Raw genomic sequence first — 23250 nt, 5'->3', positions numbered from 1 at the left:
CATTTCAGTTGCCAAAATGAAATAACATTCTGGCCAATGAAATGAATGCATACCAAAATGCTTGACATTCCTGCTCCTTACTAAGCACACCTAAACGTTGTTTTTGGTGCATTTTTAAAGCTGCTTTTCTCCTGCCAGGAGAAAGACATTCAGAAGAGCTGGGTAAATGCCCTGTGTGCATAGACAAATGTACACAGTTTAGAATTTGAAAAGCTGGGTCAGACCTAAAGACCTTAATTAGCACTAGTGATGAGCTCCAGAATGTTAAGACTAGGGGTCAAAGCCACATGTGCAAGTCCACCAAGATGCTGTAAACTGTATGGGCCAATCATCTGCAGCTAGGGAATTCCGCACCCTTAGCTGCACAAGTAGAAGGGGTGTGTATACATACATACACTATATTGCGCCACAAGTATTGAGCCACTTGCCTTCCACACACATGACCTTTAATGGCATGGAATACTTAGTCTATAGGGTTCAATATTGAGTTGGCCCGCCCTTTGCAGCTATAACAGCTTCAACTCTTCTGAGAAGGCCATCCAAAAGGTTTAGGGGTGTGTCTATGGGAAGGTTTGACCATTCTTCAAGAAATATATTTGTGAGGTCAGGCACTGATGAGAAAGCCTGTCTTGCAGTCTCTGCTCTAATTCATCCCAAAGGTGTTCTATTGGGTTCAGGCCAGGCAAGTTCCTCTACCCCAAATTGGCTCCTTCATGTCTTTATGGACCTTGCTTTGTGCACTGGTGCGCAGTCATGTTGGAACAGGAAGGGGCCATCCCCAAACTCCTCCCACAAAGTTGGGAGCAATTGTCCAAAATGTCTTGGTATTCTGACGCCTTAAGAGTTCCCTTCACTGGAACTAAGGGGTCAAGCCCAACCCCTGAAAAACAACCCAAAATGCACACCACACTTTTCAGATATTTATTTGTAAAAAAAAAAAAATTTGTAAAAAAATTCAAGGGGTATGCATACCTTTTCAAGGCACCGTACAAGGAAAATGCAGGTAGCAACAGTCTCTCCTTTAAAGAGCACAGAAGGCTCTTTGGTGTACCTCCTCAGACCCTGGCTGATTCCTCCTCTTCACTCAGCTGCCTGAATGTATACCTGAGCAAGGGGGACCAGAAGCTGCCAATTTACCGTATTTTTCGCCATATAAGACGCTCCGAAATATAAGACGCACTCAATTTTAAAGGAGGAAAATCTAGAAAAAAAAGATTCTGAACCCAATACTGTAGTAAAATATTTTATATCAACTGTATAAAGTTAACAGCAGTTTAAGAACAATTTTATGCCAACCATGTAACATATTAAGAACTATCTTTACTCTCATTAACAGTCAGTAAAGTCAGTAAACAGTGAAAGTAATAATAGCCAGTAACATTGCCCCCACATTAGTAATAATAGCCAGTAACATTGCCCCCACATTAGTAATAATAGCCAGTAACATTGCCCCCACATTAGTAATAATAGCCAGTAACATTGCCCCTACATTAGTAATAATAGCCAGTAACATTGCCCCTACATTAGTAATAATAGCCAGTAACATTTCCCCTACATTAGTAATAATAGCCAGTAACCTTGCCCCCACATTAGTAATAATAGCCAGTAACATTGCCCCCAACATAGTAATAATAGCCAGTAACATTGCCCCTACATTAGTAATAATAGCCAGTAACATTGCCCCCAACATAGTAATAATAGCCAGTAACATTGCATTGCCCCACTCCTCACCTGTTGTAGATCCGTGCTATGGTAGGATCCACGAGCAGAGGGGGTGATGACGTCAGCGCGCACCGCCGGGTGTACTAAGATGGCCGACCGCTCCAGAGATAGGCCAAAGCCGCGGCCTTTCCTACGGCCGTGGCCGCGCCTCACGGATTCTCTCTCTATTCGTCGTATAAGACGCACCAACTTTTCCCCCCCAGTTTTGGGGAAGAAAAAGTGCATCTTATACGGTGCAAAATACGGTAGACCAAGCAGTCCTGGATGAGAAACTAGTTGGGTCTTACACCTGACTGCCTTCTCCCCTTATCCAGCCCAGGGGGTGTAAGTGTACTCACACTATCCTTTCCTGTCAGTTTAGTGGGTTGGTGGCTGTTTTCAAGCCTTTCGCTGGGCTGTCTCCTTCCCTGCTGCTCAGTATGTCCTCCCCAGGAGACGGTGGCACAGTGGGGGTCCTCTTTTCCAGCAACCTGTCTGTAGGTAGTTCCCCTCCCTGGGGCTCCCTCCCAGGCTCCACACTCCAGCCTCCCTCACTCCATCTTCTACCCGACACTCTAACCCTGCTCCCCAGGCTCTGTCATATTTGAGGGTTGGCTTGGTCACCATGCTCAACCTCCTACCAGGGAATTGCCCAATGTCCCTCAAACAAGCAGATCTGGGCCTCCTCCCCTGTTCCAGAAGGTTTTGTTTCTGGAAAGGTGTGGTGGGGGGGGGGATTGCAGAAGCCCTGACCTGTAGAACCTCCCTAGCCGGTCCTGAAGTGAACTCCTGCGTCACTCACAGGCTGACTCATCTCAGGCTGCTACTTAGTCTTTATCTAACAGAAAAATAAAACAACAAACTGATCTAGCCATGCTAGAGGGCATTACACCAGTTTTTGACAAAACCTTTATTAAGGAAAGAAATGTCTGGCAAGGTACCCTCCTCATGCCAGTGGTTCAGGATCAAGTTAAAGTTATCATTTTGCAGCAGTACTGATACTGCCCCTAAATAAATTACTTCTGGCTGCAGCAGGAGAGGTGAACTGTTGGTCTGCACAGTGCTGATCCGGTATCTATGGACATGTTTCTGAAAGCACTGATATGGTACTAATTGTCTCAGTGGACATCTTTCTGGTTGTGTCAATATGGAACTGATTGTGTATTTGTGCACATGTTTATACTGCACCTGTGTTATTTAGTACTGAATGCATCTCTGCAGAGGTTTCTGGTGTTGTCAGTACAGTACTTTTATTGTCTCTGCTTACATGATTTATTATTCTTGGATTTGATACAACTTCTGTAGGATCACTATTGCTACCGGTATATATTGTCATTACCTAAATCAAATGGGGTATTGGGCTAACTCCTTTTTGCAACATATGTATAGAAGATACATTTGTAGTTGAATACAACACCTGAGCTTATATTAAAAAATTACTGGACATAGTTGCAAATTGAGTAAAATGTATACAAAAAACAAGCCAATGATAAATTCATATTTCCATTTTTTGTTCTTCTTTTAGGGGGATAGAAAATATGACAGCAAGATCTTTACCCACACAGTCCTGCTAAGCAGCGCCTTGGTGTATAACAGCATGGGCACCATCAACCAGGATGCCCTGGACAAATTAAAGTATCCTTTTATAACAGGTTACAAGACAGAATTTCACTTATAGCAGAATTCGGGCCCCAGCCCCCTCGACAAAAACAAAATGAAAAGTCAGCAGCTACAAATACTTTAGCTGCTGACTTTTAATATAAGGACACTTACCTGTCCAGGCATCCAACGGTGTCCTCACCCCAAGCTGATTTTTTAATAGGCTGTCGGGTGCTGGTGCCGCCATCTTGACTAAGGGAAACCGGCAGTGAAGCCTTGAAGCTTCACAGCCGGCTTCCTACTGTAGATGTGTGAAGCTTACTGCACTTTATCAATGGACCCCAGTCTGTGTCAAACTGAGCCGGATGTGAGAACGGGTACCTGTCAAAACCAGGTACTGACACCTCCCCAAAAGGTGCCAAATGTGGCAGCAGAGGGGGGGGGCAGATAAGTGGACCTTCTATTTTTGGTGGAACTCCGCTTTAAAGCTCATCTCCAGGCAAAATCTTCCCCCGATTACCTTATATACCACCCACCCCTACCCATTCAAAAAGTTACCAGAGATCATGATAGCACCTTTTTTCTAGATTGGAATCCAGTGATCCCCACTGGATTCATGGTCTGTTGGCTGGTCTTGTTACCATCCCTTGTCATGGCGTCATCGTGCCACTGGAAGTGCTAAGTCAGGGGACCATGCATTGGTATCCTGCTTTGCTAGCATGACTATTGGAGCTACAAGACTCACTTCTAAGTGAAGAAATATATGTTATTATAAACACAGGTGTAGCACTACCCCCTTAGGAGATGCTGAAGATTTGGATCCCCCTATCGTCCTGCACAGCCAAGCAACATGCATTTTCCAATTCAGACTTGCAGCAAGGAGACAGTGACCACTCCTTGAGCTTGCTTTGATGTTTTATTAGGGGTTAATAAAACTTGGATGGGGTAAGGGGTGTACTGGATGCCCAATGGAACTGGAACTGAACACAAACTTCCTGAATCTACTTACGATTCTTTACAAAAATCCTTTCCTGGAGAGCTAGCCAGCTTTTCCTGATGTATGACCCCAGCTCATAGATCCTTCTCAATCCAGTAGCTCTGGGTTAATCCCAGGGCAGGGGATCCAGTGCCTGCCATTACAGTGTGAACAGTCCTGGGTAAAAAGCCAATCCAGTTTCCCACCAGAGTGCTCCTTTCCCCTTACTGCCCCAGGGGGAGCAGGTTTACTCATTTCCTGGTCCCTCTCCTGTGCTGCTGGTGGGTCAGTGGCTGCTACCAGGCCTTCTAGCTGGACCTCTCCTTCCCTGCCTCACAGGTGGTCCTCTCTCAGGGGGCTGGTGAAGTCCCAAGTATTCAGCCCTCCAAGGCCCTCTACCTGTAGGTGAGCCCCTCTCTATCTGCCCCCCCCCACATGCTCCTCCCTCCAGCCTCTTACATCTCTCTCTTCCACCAAGGTGTTCCTGCTGATAAGCAGGTTCAGTTACTCTTAAAGGTTGTCCTGGACCCTAGCCAAGCCTTCTGTTGGGGATTGGCCAGGATCCTTCAAGAGTACAAACTAGCCACCCCTCAGATCCACCCACTGCCTTCTAGAACTTTCTCCAAAGTTCTAGAGCAGGGGCAAATTCCAGAGGGGCTGGTCTGCAGAGACTTTTAGCCCTGACCCAATTTTTACCCCTGCTAGCTATTACTTTAAGCTTACTACTCAGCCCTAGCTAGCAATTGGAATCTATCTCCCCCTAGCTGCCTAGGAGGGTGCTACAAAGGTGATAAATAATAAAAATACAGCAACCCATAGTAAACACAAAGGAAAATTGAAAACTAATCAAGTTATGTATGGAGCAGAGGGGGAAATCTGGCACAGTAGAGCCAGGCAGAAGGATGTAGAGCTAAATTTTCTCCCAACAGCCATCATCAGGTGGAGACTAATTTCACATACCTGCTAACTTCTTGGAGACACCAGCTGATGGACACTTTCAATGGTCTTTATGTATGCAGTCTCAGCACTCTGTGAGTGGCTCCTACCGTCCGATCACAAAGATAAAAGGTAACCATTCAAGAGTGAAACAGTGGTGTGTGGCATATAGGAGGGGTGATTACTAGATTTATAATAAGTTCTAAATAAGCCTGTTATGGGGGATACCCATCACCGAGGTCTGGTAACAGGCTAGTTACCTTGCCGCTGAGGTTCATTAGCAGATAAAGTGGCTGACTGCTAGGGCCTGGGAGGAGGCTAAGATTACTACCACTGGATTTTATTAATGAGCTGGATGCCCTGCCGAGTTGGGGCCCAGGATGTCATGTGACTGCGAATTCATATAAGTATTTGGAGGGTTGGATTTTTTAAAATCTCTCCTTATCCCTGAAATACTTTAGGTCTAATTCCTAACTGGATGAGTGGAATGAAAACGGTTATAAGTCCTTATAACACTTAAAAGAATTGTGGGGGAACTCACTGAATTAATCAAGGTGAGAACTGGTGACATTCAGGACCAAGAAGGAAACTTTTCCACATACTTCCCCATCTTTATCTGGGCAGTCAGAGATTTCAGTCTGGAACTGAAGATTGATGGGAAAATGGTCTCAGCAGATGGTTACCTGGAGAATGCATTAAGGCTTAAAACACGTACGTATGTAAACTATCTTTAAACTGAACAAAGTATATTGAAGCATTGTATTGTAGCAATTACATAAAAACTAGAACTATCAAAAAGAACCTGTGCTTGTTCATTCAGGGAATAGGAACAAGTTATGTTTAATACCCCACCTCCTCACCAGCAGTATACTGTATGTCACATAGGGCTTGGGGATTGTGGACCCTCTGTGTATTCTGCACACTGGATGATGGTGTGCTCAGGAAGCACACCCATTCAAGCTACACTTGACCAGGTACAGACCAGGGGCGGACTGACCATTCGAGCACTCTGGCACTGCCCGAGGGCCCAGGGTCAGTAGGGGGCCCCATGAGATGCTCCTGGTACCTTTCATAGGCTTTTTTGGGTGTGGTTTGAGTGTGGATGAGGACACAGGGGCCCCATGATCTCTTATTGCCCGGGGGCTCCATGAGTTGTCAGTCTGCCCCTGGTACAGACACATACTCAGGTGTAGAATTAGGGGTTACAAGTGTACAGAGGCATCCCAGAGCAATTCAATGCTGTGCTTAAAGGCAGGTAGGAGTACTAGCAAAAGTTGCACAGGAGTGCTGAACTCCTAGGTAGGGAAGAGTGCAGAGGTCTTTAGGAGGGCTAGAATACTGAGAGTCACTGAAACACAAGAGTGATGGGATGTACAAAGAACACATAAGTGCACATGGGTCATTGGGGTTTAAGTATACTGGATACCACTGAAATGCACAAAGAGTCTTGGATAACCCGGTTGCATTGGTGGTAGAACCCATCAAGCCTGCATGCACAGCGAAGGTGAAAGCCCTTAGAATGGCTGAGGCACAGAGTCTAAGTATCCAACTTTTCTTAACTAGAGCTATTGAAGGTGAAGATGAGTTTTACTACAAAGTATTCCCAGGTTGCGGACCAGTTGCTTTCTGTATGTACACTGGGAAAGAGCCTAGTGAGGGCCAGAGTGCTGAGAACTGCACTATAAGAGGTTCCTGTTGCTGAGGACCACAGAGATGCAGATCTGCTGTCTTTGGGAGCATCCATGCCTACCCCAGACTGAGAGTCCAAGGACCAGAGAGCCAGAGCTGAGGTCCTGTTCGTGAGGACTGATTTACTGAGGCCAGGGTTCTTGAGCACAGTAGACCACAAAGCACTCAGGGCAAGGTTTGCAGTGTACCTGGACTGCTGAGCGGATTTAGTTGTGCTTGTGTTCCCACTGTTAGTGATCCAATGCAACTGGAGACTGCATTTTTTTGCTTAATAGCCCAAAAGTAGTTCACTGCATGCTGTCTTAAAGGAAAGGTAACTAGTGCACCGTCGCAGAGTTAACCAGCTGAAGAAGCAAGTCAGGTGCCATATACTGAACAGTTAGTTTATAGAGACAATCAGATTTCTAGTACTACTGGTACCCGTTAGATTTAGGTTAATGCAACTGTGATCTTAACCAACAGCCAGGGGCGGACTGACAACTCATGGGGCCCCCGGGCGATAGGGAAACATGGAACCCCTGTGTCCTCACTCAAGACCACACCCAAAAAAAGCCTATGAAAGGTACTAGGGGCATCTCATGGGGCCCCCTACTGACCCTGGGCCCTCAGGCAGTGCCCGAGTGCCTGAATGGTCAGTCCGCACCTGCTAACAGCCATATCCTAGTTTGGTATCCATGTCAGTTAGTTCATTGCATTCAAACAGACTTAGTTACCTGCTTACTGTTCTTGTGTATTACCATCTTATTGTCACTTGCAATATTATACTTACAGTTATGTAGTCTGGTGTCTACTTCTATACACTGATACAGTTGTGGTAATGCCTAATGCCTAAATTAACCTAGGTCCCTGCAATGCTAGGATATAGCCAGGTGTGTCAGAGGGGACAAAGTGGTTCACGGATTCGAGCCAGAGGACCCATCAAACCAATTGGCCCCTCCAGGGGTAGCTCTAGACTTGCTTTCTCAAATTTTGGACTAATATACTTGTATACTTGGTTTATGACAGCATATTGTATTAGAGTTTGTCCTTTTGTTAACCTTTCTTATTAAAAAAAATAAAGATTACAAAAAATAAAAATGTAGGGAGCTCTTTATCCCATTACATGCTGAATTGGGCAATCTACTTGGGCAATTCTGTCGTTCAAGAAAGAGTTTCCCAGGGTTTCCAGTAATTTTGTAGCAAGGGACACCCTGGGAGCAGCCCAGGCTGCATAAACCAGGACCCAGTGCCTACTTCCAACCCACTGCATCCTTAACAGATCCTGATAGCCCTATGCACAGGACCATGTCCTATTCCCATGTAGGTCAGAGAAAGAAGGCAGTCCATAAAAGTAATCTCTTTACACAAGTTTACTGAATTAACAAAGTTCAACATAACAACTCATCTCAGAGGGTGGCTATCTTTAACAGTGTCCGGAGTCCATCATCCCCTAAGGCAGTGGTCGGCAAGCCGCGGCTCGCGAGCCACATGCGGCTCTTTACCCACTCTAATGCGGCTCTTCTGTGTGCCGGGCGCCTGCTCCCCTCCCTCCTCTCGGTCGGCCGCTCCCCTGCCTCCTCTCGGTCGGCCGCTCCCCTGCCTCCTCTCGGTTGGCAGACCTTTTAATCCGGCCCGCGGATGTGGCTGTCAGGATGTGTGTAGGCGGGGCAGCGTGCCGAACGTGAGGGGAGGGGAGCTAGGCTCCTCTCACAGTCCGCCCTGAAGACCCGAACGGCGCGGGAAGACAGCGAGAGGAACGCAAAAGGTAAGTGAATTGACACGGGGGACTTGGCTTACTAGAAGGGGGGGGGGGAATAGTACTGTGGGGGATGAAATACTTTATGAGGGATGAAATACTATATGAGGGATGAATTACTATATGAGGGATGAAATACTATATGAGGGATGAAATACTTTATGAGGGATGAAATACTATATGAGGGGATGAAATACTATATGAGGGATGAAATACTATATGAGGGATGAATTACTATATGAGGGATGAAATACTATATGAGGGATGAATTACTATATGGGGGGATGAAATACTATATGAGGGATGAAATACTATATGGGGGGATGAAATACTATATGAGGGATGAAATACTATATGAGGGATGAAATACTATATGGGGGGATGAAATACTATATGAGGGATGAATTACTATACGAGGGATGAAATACTATATGGGGGGATGAAATACTATATGAGGGATGAATTACTATACGAGGGATGAAATACTATACGGGGGATGAAATACTATACGAGGGATGAAATACTATACGGGGGATGAATTGCTATGGGGGATGAATTACTATACGGGGGATGAATTACTATGGGGGATGAATTACTATATGGGGGATGAATTACTATGGGGGATGAATTACTATGGGGGATGAATTACTATATGGGGGATGAATTACTATATGGGGGATGAATTACTATATGGGGGATGAATTACTATATGGAGGATGAATTACTATATGGGGGATGAATTACTATGGGGGATGAATTACTATGGGGGATGAATTACGATGGGGGATGAATTACGATGGGGGATGAATTACTATATGGGGGATGAATTACTATGGGGGATGAATTACACTATGGGGGATGAATTACTATATGGGGGATGAATTACTATGGGGGATGAATTACTATATGGGAGATGTATTTTCAGTTTTAAAAATGTGGCTCTCAAAATAAATTTCAATCATGGTTTTGGCGAGATTTGGCTCAGTTGAAAAAAAAGGTTGCCCACCACTGCCCTAAGGGAATGATATTACCCCTATAATTTACAAGTCCTCCGGCTACCACTTTAAGGAGAAGTTTCAAGATAAAGGCTTTCAGCCTACATGCTGGTCCGTAGTGGTCTCTCCACTGAGAATATCAATAATGCTGTCTCCCTAACAGCCGCTCTTCTCCAATTACCATAAACCTTTCCTGTCTTGCTATTTATACCTATACTAAAGGTGCCCTTCCTCTAGCAGGGGCAGGGCTGGCATGTTATCCATGCGGCTTCTAAAGCTAAGGTACACACCAAACTATGGGGACATTTAGTGGCCAACCAAGAAGTTAGGCCAACGAGCTGCATCTTTGCCTTACCCTACAATAATATAGCATAAAATATTGCTGGGAGACCATTATGAGGGAAGTGAGGAGCTCGGCAAAATGGGCAAGATGGGAGGAGGTAAGCCCATAATAAAATAATCCTAGGTAGAAATTCAGCAGATACCAACATTAAAAAAAATACAAAAAACCTTTAAATGTCCAAATCATAACTTCTACATTTCTTATTTGATTTTCAAAAGCTGAGAAGTCCTCAGAGGATAAGGAATATAATGAGCTTAGGAATCGCCTCCGAATGTATTTTGGGAAACGGAAATGCTTTGTGTTTGATGCTCCAACCGATTCCAGAAAACAACTCAAGGAACTAGAACAGTTAACTGATGATAGACTCAATGAGGATTTTGTGTCTCAGAGCACTCTTTTCTGTGACTACATTTTCAAGAATGCCAAGGCTAAGACAGTAGACATCACAGTCAATGTCACTGGACACCGTAAGTTCATCCAATGCTGAATAATTTTAATCCAATGCATTAAAATGTATTTAAACCCCCAAAACAAAGGACGGTAATTACTAAAACTGGTGCTCACAGAATTAGTTGCAACTGTGCATAGAAACTGTAGGAAATTAATCAAATTTATAATTCGGCACTTATATCGATGGCAAGCTTGCAAAATATTTGGTTTTTATGATTAATCATAATTAATATTATTATGTGTGAATGGTCTTTTGACAAATGGTAGTATTATAATTCTTCAGATATAGCTGAGACTGAAAAATATGAATAAGTTAAGCTGAGACAGTAAAATAAGACAGGAGTTAAGCTGAACTAGCTAACCAGCTGAAGGCTGAGTATTCTACGTATATTTAGGCACAGCTGGTTAAGTCTCTAGTAAAATGTCAAAGGTATTAGGAGTGACTCATTATAGACTTACTATTACATTATGTATTTTAATAGTATCTGTGTGTATTTATTATAAGTTTCTAATACTGATACATATATAGATTAGTGATTATACATTGATATGTTGTAAAGATACGTTCTTAAGTTATATTATCATATGAATAGCTGAGGTTACATCATCAGCTTACAGTATAATGTATATCAGCATCTGTACCTGTCCATCAAACATCATATATATATATAGCGTCCCCTGTTTTCTATGATATTGCTTTGCTAGCAGTACTGATTTCCATAAAAGGTATTAAGATCACTAGGTATGATGCTTGTTCCTTCATAAAAAGTCCATAAGGGACAGTTGGGGGGACACACGCTAACACTGACACACACACACACACGTCTAGGACCTTCTGAGAAAATCCAACAGGTGCATGCTGCAATACAAGATCGTCACTTCCATCTACTTCTGGCTTCTTCCCAAAGAGACTTGAGAAGGACAAGAAGAACATGGAGAACAGCACATGGCCAGGACAGCCATGACAAATAATGGTGACTTATCTTTAAACTTCTGCTTGATATTTCTACAATAGTTTCATCTACATGGAACTGTTCATGATATACTTTACATTGTTATTTTAAGCCATTGTGTGATAAAATAAAATCACACTTAATTTTTTATTTCAACAGTTCTTCATTCATAATCTCCTCAAAAGACACTAAAGAAGTATTATATGTGTCTAAAATCCAACAGAAACCAATCAGCTTCTAACTTCATCTTGTTCAATTACACTTGTTCAAGTACAACCTAGAAGCTAAATGGTTACTATGCACAGCTGCACCACATTCTGTGTGCCCCAGTTTTAGTAAATCTCCCCCAATGTGTCATATTGCAGTTTACCGGTCAAGATGTGGTGGCTGCATTCGTTTTCTGGTTTTTATTCCAGTATTTTCATCTGGTGATCCTGCTGGTAACTCATTTCCTGTCCTAGTACGATAGCGCACACTCATTTCACTGTATCTATGGAGGAGTGGTTTTGTCATCTTAGGTTGCTCTCCTGGTTGGGACTAGGGATGAGCATCATGTTCAGTACTTTGTATGTTCAAGCATTCATTCAAATGCCGGACTTTCATCTCATTTGGTGGAAGCCGAACATCATATATAGAAGCTTTTTTATTACTACTACTATATATGACAGCTTCTGTCTTCTGCCATCAGTTGTTAAGGAAGCAGTGGGTACCAGCACCCGCCTCATCCTTAGCAACCAGTGACATCACCCAGCCCCATTCATTTACTGGCTGGGAATCTGTAGCCATGTAAACAAAGGGGCAGGAATAGTGTTTGACATCACTGATCAAATATCAAATATTAAAGCTTATTAGTCTCATATTAGGGCAATGATATCACCAGCTATACCCCATCCTTTGTTTATTTTCCAGATAACAGCTCAGGGAGCTGTGGGACACCCTTATTGTTAAAGGGGGCTTCAAGATCTCACTGAGCTGCCCTGCCTACAGAGCCTGTCAACCACTAGATCAAGGTTGTGGGGAAGAGGTCTTTGTCCTCATTAACATGGGTACAGGGTGCCCTCTGGCAGGATACCTCCCTCCCCATTAAGGACATGGGTCCTTGGATGGCATACTAACCTGTTCATTTGCTGACTTTCCAGATTGCACGCTTGAAAAAAAGTCTGGTAAAGATTATGGGAGAGACCAAATTTTTTTTCTTTTGAGGATTCCCCCCTTAACTTTCATGCTAAACTAGACGGGTCTGCTATAATTTGGAACCCATGCCACCTTGACATCCATATCAGAATTTGATAGGCCAGCCAGTCCTGGACAAATAATCAGTTGCTTGAAATCTGCGCCACTTGTAGATCATTTGCCTTACAGTGGATTGACTAAGTATAAATTATTTGATGATCTTTTTAAATCCCTTTTCAGACTCACAGGCATTCACAAGCTTCTTTCTGAGAGAGCCTTAGCGAGTCATTTTGATCTTAGTATAATGACATCTCAATTTCTGAGGTTTAAAGAACACATGTTTCACCTGCACTCTCCCTAAGGAGGTGCTAACCAATTGTCATGGATTTAAAAAGGTAATAAAAGTGAGGATCTACTTTTTTAATGTGGAAAATCTGCATTTTTGCTAGTTTAGATCAGTGTTTCCCAACCTTTTGTTCAGTCAAGACACCCTGGAAAATTCAGCACAATCTCAATGCATCCCGTTCTGAAATGTAAAAAAGCTAAACTACTAGTTTTACATAGTGCAGCAGTATTCACATATGTAGGACATTTGAGGTGATTGATTCTTACAAAACAAATACACCATGAACACTGGTACTGTTATGTATCTGATAGGAGACTGAAAATACAAAGTTAGCCCTTTAGGTATCTCCAACCAAGCACCACTGGAAGTGGATAGTGCTAAGGGACAGGAGGAACACAGATGTAGATGTTGGTGGCAGAACCTTGGGCTGGAGATACAGTCTTGGAAGATCCAGAAAAACATCTGTTCAACAACAGCAGTCCTGTGAAAAGAGCAAACTGAGGATAAAGAGGAACTCCAATTGCAATGCAGATTCAAAAGGCAAAGCCCAATAGCACTCTAAGGGAGCCTGTGACAGGGACAAATAGAGATGACCTGAGCTGATGCTGCTTGCACCCAGAGCCGGCATTTGGTAATAACATGGAGCCAAATCGGGAACAGAAGCATAGTCATATAGGTCATCAGAAAGTGGGCAATGAGGTACAGAATAATAAGTCGGATCAGAGCCAAACTTGGAAACTAGTAAGCAACAGTATTAGTAGACTGTAAGATCAGCTCAAGGGCATGCTGAGTCAGTAGAAGGAATCATATACAAGCAGGGGCGGACTGACAACTCATGGGGCCCCCGGGCAATAGGGGATCATGGGGCCCCTGTGTCCTTGCCCAGACTCAAAAAAGCCTATGAAAAAGGTACCAGGGGCATCTCATGGGGCCCCCCAATGACCCTGGGCCCTCGAGTTTCCAAATGGTCAGTCCGCCCCTGTATACAAGACACTAAAGGAGCAAAAGATATAAATGAAGACCAGTCAGCTCCCCCTGCAGCTGCTGGCTGGCACAGCGGCTCCATCGCTCAGAGGACAGAGCCGTGCTACTGACGGATTACATTAGAGCCTGTTTGTACTACTACATTGTAAGTGTTTTTAACTGCTTTTTATTAAAGGTGACCTGGAATACTGCACTTAGAAGCGCTTTCCTGTTTCACCTTCTTCTGCACAGAGTTTGTCTCCGCTCTTTAGAAATACTGCTCAGTTCCGGTTTCCCTACACACCATCCATCATCACCTGCCATACTTCCACAGCATCGTCCACCGACGCGCCCTACTACCCACCTTACTAGATTAAAGCATCCCTATAATAGGCCGTCTGATGCCAACATTGACTGTGGATGTGCAGTCATGCACACTTCTGTGCGCAAGCGCACGCTTAACCACAGTTCTATGTGAAGCACCATGTATAGGCTCTTGTTTCCGAGCCAGCCAGCTCACAGGAATTCCCTAACAGGTAGTGACTAGTATTCCAGAATTTCTCTTCTTCCTTTGTTTCTCTCCCTCACCCAGAAAATGTGACTCCAGTGCTGATAGAGAGCCAAACAAGAATGTTGTGCACAATTTTTGGGCAATTTTTGCCCATTTTGGTAGAACTCAGACAGCACCTCAGGGTGCTATGGCACCCTCGTTGAAAATGGTTGGTTTGCATTATGATAATAAACAGACCATATCAATTTTATACAGTATGCTATTTGTTCAAATATATGCATTTGTAGGCAGTGTCTAAAACGGAGATCTGATGTTTTCCTGTTAAAATATGTCACATATAGTATATATAGAGTTATATAATGTATATATGCATACTTAGTGTTTCAAATTTCCTCAGGATTGGGGGAGCTGGCTAAGCTTTACACTGAAGCATTAAACTCCTCAAATGTTGTCTGCTTGGAGGAGGTGGTGGTTTCCCTGGCTGAAAAGGAGAACAGAATTGCCATTCAAGAAGCAACAAAGTACTATGAGGACAGGATGAAGACCATGGTGTTGCCCACGGATACACTCAATCAATTCCTGGATGTGAGCAGTCAGTATGAAGATGAAGCTCGAAAGATATTCCTGAAAAGATCGATCAAGGACAAAGATCAGAAATTCCTTCTAGAATTTATGGTGAGTTTTGGTGTTATGTATAAGTCTGCCAGGTCTTTTCTATAAACCAGAATGGCAAAAACCTGTAAGAAATAAGTCATTGCTCCAGTGACCCGTGTCGTGTCTTCTACCTTCCTTTGTCTAGTACTGCAGCCTCTTTCAGTATCGTCAGCAATAAACGCTTATGGGAGTGATGCCTGTTTCCCTTGCAACTCATTGTGGTTCATTCCTTCAAGCCCTACATCAATGCTGAGTCCTGTAGTAATGTAGGAATCAGAAGAAAGAACCATGGTGCATGGGGGGGGGGAGGGGGGGGGTCAGTCATTCAACACCTCCAGAAGTTTGAAATGCCAAGGACAGTGACTGAAGCTACAAAACTAAAAGAGAGTAGAGGAAGGACACTGTCAAGCTTACCCTTAACGCATGTGGTCATGCACTATAGCTGGCTTCTGTGTTCTTCACCTACAGCAGACCCCTTTTCCTTAAGGCAATCAGACCTGCCAGTACTCGGTTGTCCCAGGACTTATACACAATACTATAGTGCCTGTCTACCACACTGGGGCAGGCACAAACTGAGTACAGCAAACAGGTACTTGCGGTTGACAGACATACTGAGTGGTTCAATGGCAGTCCAGGTACAAGGCAGGCAAGGTTCAGAATAGTCAGAGTCAAATTCGTAGTAGGCCATCAATGAGAGTGTCCAAACTGGAAGACAAACAAGGAGCTTTCAGCACATGTTACAAACACAATATTACAAGCATGAGACTGTAGGCTTGGCTGGCTTAAATCAGGTTTGGTCTCCACCCAGAGACTGGCCACATTGATCACATTGTAGGTGGATAGACAGACAGGGAGAGTGCATCATAGCCAAAACCAGGATGCTTGAATAAGACCAGCAGCTGTGATGGATCAGGAGCACTAGACACTCTTGACAGACACACAGGCCACTAAAGAGAATAGCAACTTATTTTGCAGAACAGGTTTGCTGTAAGGGATAAGAAATCTTTAAGTCACATTGGGGCTGACTGAGGCTTTACAACTTTCCTGTTAAGGTCAATGTGCAATAATCCATGGTCAGCAAGCCCCGTGAGGAAGAAGGAAGACCCAAAAAAGCTAATGCAGTGTGGAACTGAGGTCTGTAGTTGGGAGAAAGGCCCGACATTATTATTATTATACAGGATTTATATAATGCCAACAGTTTGCACAGTGATTTACAGTAAGGGGCAGACTGACAACTCATGGGGCCCCTGGGCAATAGGGTATCATGGGGTCTCTGTGTCCTTTCCCAAACTCAAAAAAGCCTATGAAAAAGGTACCAGGGGCATCTCATGGGTCCCCCTACTGACCCTGAGCCCTCGGGCAGGGCCCGAGTTTCCACATGGTCAGTCCGCCCCTGTTTACAGTATGGGAGAAGACAGTATAGTTACAATACAATTCAATACAGGAGGAATCAGAAGGCCATGCTCATTAGAGCTTACAATCTAAGAGGGATGGTCAAGTGATACAAAAGGTCATAACAGTGGAGATGAGCTGATGGAGAATACAGTTGTTAGGTTGAGGTGGGATAGTCTTCTCTGAAGACAAGGGTTTTCAGGAATCGCCTAAAAGTGGAGAGAGTAGAAGATAGCTGGACACATTGGGGTATAGAGTTCCATAGGATGGAAGAGACTCAGGAAAAGTAGGAGGAGATGAGCATGGGAGGAGGTGACAGGAGAGCTAGAGAGCAGGAGGTCTTGGAAGGAACAAAGAGAAAGATTTGGTTGGTATTTTGAGTATAGCACTACCCCCTTTGGAGTTGCTGAAGTTTTTGTTCCCCCTATAGTCCTGCACTGTCAGGCAGCACACATTTCCATATTGAATTGCACTCAGGAGTCAGTAACCAGTCCTTGAGCTTGTTTTTTGTTGTTTATTAGGGGAATTTCAACTTACATAGGGTAAAGGGTGTACGGGATGCCCAATGGAACTGAGAAACCGAGGACAACTTCCTGAACTATATACAGTGGTTACAGCAATAAGTCTGTTCTGGAGAGCTAGCCAGCATCTCCTGTAGTATCACTCCAGACCCCAGATGATTCCTCTTCTTTATCAAGCAGTCTGGAGCAATTCCTGAGCAGGGGACACAGTGTCTTCCACATAAATAATGAAACAGTCCTGAGTGGAAGGCTAATCCAGTTTCCACTAGAGTGCCTCCTATCTGGACCAGGGGGTGCAGGTGTACTCACTTAGTCCTTCTCCTGTGCTGCTGTTGGGTTGGTGGCTGCTACCAGGCCTTCTAGCTGGGCTGTTCCTTTCCTGCCACACAGATGGTCCTCTCCCATGGGGGCGGTGAAGTCCTCAGCTTTCAGTCTTCTCAGGTTCTTCTGTCTGGAGGTGAGTCCCTCTCCCATCTGGGCCCCCTCCCATGCTCCTGCTCCTCAGCCTGACATCTTTCTTTTCCACCCGAACTCTCCTCTCCTGCTGAGCAGCCTCAGTTCCTCTTAAAGATTGTCCTGGCCCCTTGCCAAGCCTCCTGTTGGGGATTGGCCACAGTCCTCTAAAAGTACAGACCAACCACTCCTCAGATCCACCACTACCTCTAGAACTTTCTCCAAAGATCTAGAGCAGGGGGAAATTCCAGATGGCTGGTCTGCAGAGCCTCTCAGCTCTGACTGCAATGTGACCCCTGCTAGCTATCACACCCAGACTGCTACTCATCCCTCCTTGCTAACAATTGGAATCTAGCTTCCCCTATCTGACTAGGAGGGTGCTACATGAGACTAGGTTAGTGATGTAGTTAGGGGCAGAGTTGTGGATGGCTTTGTAAGACATGCCCCCTGTTGAGTCAGAGCAAGAGTTCTTAAATAAGAAAACCTCATGCTAACTTCAGATTGGAGAGCTCTAGCTCGGACTCAACAGAAAGTGTATTGGAGCTCTGCAATGAGACCACTGCTTCAACATGGGTCTTTTTCTTCAGTAAACTGGCAGGGGCAGACTTTTTTTTTACTCAGTCTGTGGCTGTTTTTTTGTCAACGCTAAGGCTTTGCACGTCTCTTGTTTTGATGCACCAGGAATACATTTAGCTGATTTAAACTGAAGTTCAGTTGGACAATAAACTTGCCCTGTATTTCCATGGTATTGCATAAACCCATCATTGTTAACATAAAGAGCTAGTGCTGAACCCACGTAACCTGTTCCCAACATGTTTCACCACCACTTGTGGCTTCTTTAGGAGTATGTGCATTGCAGTTTGTGAAAAGGTTATGTGGTTAGTGCAATTACTACAAAAAAAGAATCTAATGTTTATCAAAACTTTCCAAGCCACCATGTTGGTGAAAACATCACTGCCCCAATCATTATTGTTTTTTTAAAAAAAAAACACTTTTCATTTCACCCTTTTTCCTCTCCACAGAAGATTTACATAAACTTGTCCAAACTTACACAATAGCACAATGTCCTGCAGAGGTGTAGAACCCTTTTGGCACTCAGATCATGTCTGTAAGGCTAACTGTCCATTAAAGTCTATGGTTGACCTTAAAGTATACCTAAAGGAAAAACATATTTTTTTTAGTTTTCGATAGAGTGGAGAGGGATTAGAACACCTGTCAGTTTTTTTGTTACTGTTTGTGCCACCTTTGAGGAGATTCACCCTCTCTATTTGTCCTGTTTACCATTATTATTGAAAATTTAAGTAAAAAAAAAGCCCAGATTTTGGGTTGTCTCTAGAAATATAACAGAGGAGAAATCTTCAAATGGGGTCACTAGTTCTAGTAACCTGAGGGACGCCAAAGGATTCCCTTGATTTGCATGGATTTCCTCTCCCCCTTTCCTGTTTTGGCAATGGGACTGGAAGTGAAGGTAAATCTCCCCAAAGGGACACAGATGGCAAAAAAAAACACAGCAGGGGGTATGTTCAACTTGTCCAAACACAGATCCCAAACACGGGTACCCTGGGGAAAGATTCAACATTGTAAAGTTAAGCCTTACATTCATGGTTCTATTAACGTTAGGTAAGCCTGCGAATGAAAAAGGGCTAAATGTTATTTTAGATCTTCATACAAAGAATAAGTAGCGGATAGAACTAGTTAAAATGTTTAACAATGAACTAATGCTTTTGAATTTATATTCTATCAGGAAAGTGTAAAGAGGACGAGAATGGAGTTTAGTGTCATTAATGAGAAGAAGTCTCAGGAGAAGTGCGAGGCTCTTATCAGGAAACATTCTGAGGACTTCGAGACAGCTTTGGCTGAAGGAACATTCTGCATACCTGGAGGACATGGACAGTTCAAGCAGGCCTTACAAGCCATAAAACAAAAATATATTATGGAAGTAGGAAAAGGAATAAAGGTTGGTAGACTTGCTATGTCATTCAAAATAAATTAAGTACGACAATATATTTATGGATTGTAAAATCACAGATCACATTATTTTGTTGGATTGGAAGGACACCAATGTTGCAGCTGCAATCCAATCACAATGTTGGTGCTATTGTTGGCAGTTCGAACGTCCAAAAGATTTCTGAGAGAAAGGGGTCAAAAGTTGCTCCAAAGTTGGCTGACTAGATGTTTCTGAGAACAGTCCCCCATTTAAAGAGACTATCCTAGGAAGTCCCCAGATGTGTTCCATTTTTAAAAAATGGAATCCTCAGCCTGGCCGAATAACTGTAACAAATGAAATCAGCCCCCAGACAATCCAGCACCATTGGTTGCTATGATGCAGGTGGCTACCTGCCAACCAAACAATGATGCGAGCTTGCTGGATTGTGGATCCAGCCCTCACTGAGTTACAGTGACATGACAGCTGCCATGTTATGTGTACTTTGTTTTTTCTAGTAATGAGTTAACATCTCCAGGAAGTCAAAGGGTTAACTATGCTGGCCAAATATTCCAGGATTTTTAGTGGTAGGGAAGGAACTGCCTCTTGGTCTGTTGGTCCCATGACAAACCTTGTATGGGTAGAGCACTGGAGTTTTACTGAACATGTGATTGCTACCTTGTTTTTAGTGCACCCCTTGGCAGGAACCCATTCAGGGTTCCAGAACATGGACTTATGGACTCAATATTTTAAAGACTTTAAGGATTCTTTCTACTATATAAAAAGTATAACTACCTCAATAGGCAGGAGGCAAAAGTAGAAACTAAGAGAGGCGCTGTGCAAGAACTTGTAATGGGAGCAAGCAAGCTGTAAATTTTTATTTATACTTCAACAAGTTTGGTAAAGAAATTTTGTTGTTATATTTCCCTGCCTGGTCTGAAGTCAGTTGAGGTCAACCATAAAGGGGTGCATGCATAGCTATCATACATATGGTTCACACCGGGGGACAAGACAACACAGGAGAAGGTGCAGTACAAATGTCTAGCATGTAGAGAAGATAACTAGAGATTGCCAATAGCTACAGAACTAGCCAAACAGCGTCCAGCTGGTCGGGGAGCTGAGATGACTTGCCATAGGTGATGGAAGACCCTGGTAGTAAGGGAACTTGTGTGCATATGGTTCCTTCCCTAGTGTTCAGTTCCCCAGTTTCAGGTCTAATTCGCAGTATGGGGTGTCCTAGGGATACGGCTTTTATGTCATAGATGATGGAGTGAGGCCTCAAGTGGAGAGTAAGCAAAGGTTATGTACAAAGTTGAGCTTCCTGGGATTCAAGCTTAATTAGAAAGAGTGTCAAGAGTTAAATGTATGGATTGGTGTCACTGAAGTGAAGTGACAGTTAATTTGGATAGTGGTGTCCGGTGCACATCATACGGCACTGCCTCAGAATGCTGCACAGGAGAGAGAAGTGTAAAAAGGAACTGTTATTCATAGAGTACAGTGTAGAGCATTAATGAACTGTGCCACAGAACTAAAAGAATTAACTAATGCCTGTCTGGAGAAGGGCCTTTCGGCATATCGGCATATGCCTACGGTAGCCTGCAAGGGCATGAGTGCTACACTCCTCCCCATCCTATTATGGGCACCGCCCAGATGTGCATATCCAGGGACTCATGTCCAATGGATTTTGTGGTGATCCAAACCCAAGCCAGGGTTTACTTTTCTCTATATGCCCAACTTAGATGTTATCTTCCCTTTCACTAGCCTCTCAGACCTGAAGACCAGCAAGGCTTCTTCCACACAGTGACATTCTGCTGGCCATCCTCCTGAGGTCCTCCAGGCCCCTTAAAGTCTATAGATGCCCTCACACAACTGGACGATTGTACTGTAGCTGTCTTCTGGCTATAATGAAGTCAGAAAGTGGTTAGGGGCAAACCTCCTGTGGACTGATTACCAAAACTGAACTGCTTATTCAAGAACCAGCGTTTTATAAAGGGGTACATGTAATGATTTAGCTCTCAAATGTTTCACTTTTTACAGGCAGAAGCGGTGCTCCAGAAATACATGACCTCCAAACAAACTGATGAAATCCTAATTATACAAGAGGACAATGCTCTGAGCCTGAAGCAGAGGGACGAAGAAGGTAAAATATTTGCTCATTGTTACTCACTGTCACAATTAGAGGAAAGGTTTTTCCAACCTGCATCGCTTGGGCCCTTTTTTTGCCCTCTGATTGTAAGGATGCAGTGATATACTGGGTCCTGTGAATAGTACAAAAGTTTATCTAAACCCAAAACCAAATATATAACATAATACAGCTGACAAGTCCTTAGATGTGGTGGCTGCATTAATTTTTTTCAGACTTTTTTTCCTCATTTTCACTTAGTGATCCTGGCAGTAACACACTTCCTATCCTAGGGTGAAAACACTCACATATTTCATTGAATCTATGGATGATTAGCATTGTCACCCTGATTTTGACCCCAGACACCTCCCCTTCTCTTCATCTCTATTGGCTCACAGAAGATAGCTGGAGAAGCTGGTAACATTGTTAGAGATTTTCAGTTCAGTGCACAGGAAGTGATGATGACACTGAATTTCTGGTAGATTCAACAGGCAATTTCCATACTTGAAGAAAATGCACTTAGACTGAAAAAAAGGAAATGAATGCAACCATCCTTGGGTTTAGATACGCTTTAAATTGAAATTTGTACTCAAGAAGGTAAACCAGTTCACATAGCAATTTAAAATACTTTATTAGGTATCAACCAAAGGAAACCCAAACTGTTTTTTTAATAATCACTAGGACAGATGAGATGAGACGAGATGAGGAGAGGTAAGTCATTCCCAGATTTGACCCAGAGACTTTGTTCATATGGGCTTCAGCTAATAAATGAGCATTGTGCTTAGCATGCTTTGGAAGGCATTTGCCAACCTTTCAATATGCTTCTAACAAGTTTGTTGAAGCCTTTAAACCTTCATTGAGCAACAATTTTAGGAGGTTAAGCACAGGTCATAATAGAAATCCTGACTGTTAAGGATCTAACAGGAAACCCACAAGCTTCGAGCTCTGCTGATGTCTGTAAGGAAACAAAAGTGGAGCGCATCTAAGAGTATCAGTAGATGGAAAGGTAAACTGGAATCAATGTATGCAGTTCACTTTGGCAGGCAGAGAAAACATCAACTTGTGTTCGGATGACAGGTCTAACTAGCAGGAATCCATAGTAAACTCACAAGAGATCTTCAAATACACATCCCAAAGTAGGGTGTACCACACTCAGCATCAGCACTGCTGGGTATTGGGAGTTCATAAGGTGCAGAGTAATGAACTGAATCATAACAGTAGATAAACAAGAACCCCTAATTTATTAAAATCAATAAAACTTTCAGAGCATGTATCGCTCCCCCTTCAGAAGTTGATACATGCTAACACAAACCATCCACATTATAATGTGGATTATAGTAAATATAAGGGAGGGAATTCAGAGTTTGGAAGAAGTCTTGTGGGACAAAACGCATCCCTTGGAAGACATCTTGTGGGACAAAATATGTCCCTTGAAAGAAGTCATTAAATGTGTAAGGCGGAGCCAAGTGGTGACATCATCATGTCGACTCGTACAAGCAGCGGTATTGTGCTAAGCTGTCCATTATCTTTTCCACATTTGTGAGTTTATATGTCCATTTTAATAAATATTGAAGCAAGAAATACTACACTATGTGGTTTCCTTTGTTTCTCTTTGCATTGGAGATCGTATATTGTGCCTTGCGATAAATATTGCTGTACACTGAAGAGAGAGACATCCATTCTGCTCGAGGCCAGCATAAGGAGGTTGGGTATTGTTTGTGGCTGTTACCATCTTAAGGGGGTGAGGCAGTCATCCAGCCTGGGATCATTTGAAAGCTCTGTAGGACTTCCTTTGTAATGAGGTCTTACTTTCT

The 23250-nt window shown here is 43.5% G+C and overlaps 1 protein-coding gene across 2 annotated transcripts in view; it reads left to right on the top strand.

Moving 5' to 3' along the window:
- LOC149435005 (guanylate-binding protein 1-like) overlaps window positions 1-23250 on the top strand; it is a 63909-nt gene that overhangs the window by 35196 nt on the left and 5463 nt on the right. For both annotated transcript variants that reach the window (XM_089663102.1, XM_089663101.1), the window contains 6 exons: window positions 3227-3336; window positions 5736-5923; window positions 10193-10441; window positions 14768-15045; window positions 19135-19347; window positions 21352-21454. In XM_089663102.1, the coding sequence (XP_089519228.1) occupies window positions 3227-3336; window positions 5736-5923; window positions 10193-10441; window positions 14768-15045; window positions 19135-19347; window positions 21352-21454 (1141 nt within the window). The remainder of the gene's footprint in view (window positions 1-3226; window positions 3337-5735; window positions 5924-10192; window positions 10442-14767; window positions 15046-19134; window positions 19348-21351; window positions 21455-23250) is intronic.

Source organism: Staurois parvus, unplaced genomic scaffold (genome assembly GCF_062004578.1).
Source record: "Staurois parvus isolate SC_StPar_1 unplaced genomic scaffold, SC_StPar_1.0 ptg001626l, whole genome shotgun sequence".
Classification (NCBI taxonomy): Eukaryota; Metazoa; Chordata; class Amphibia; order Anura; family Ranidae; genus Staurois; species Staurois parvus.
Note: the sequence above shows the minus strand (reverse complement) of the source record. Positions and strands in the feature narration are given on the sequence as shown.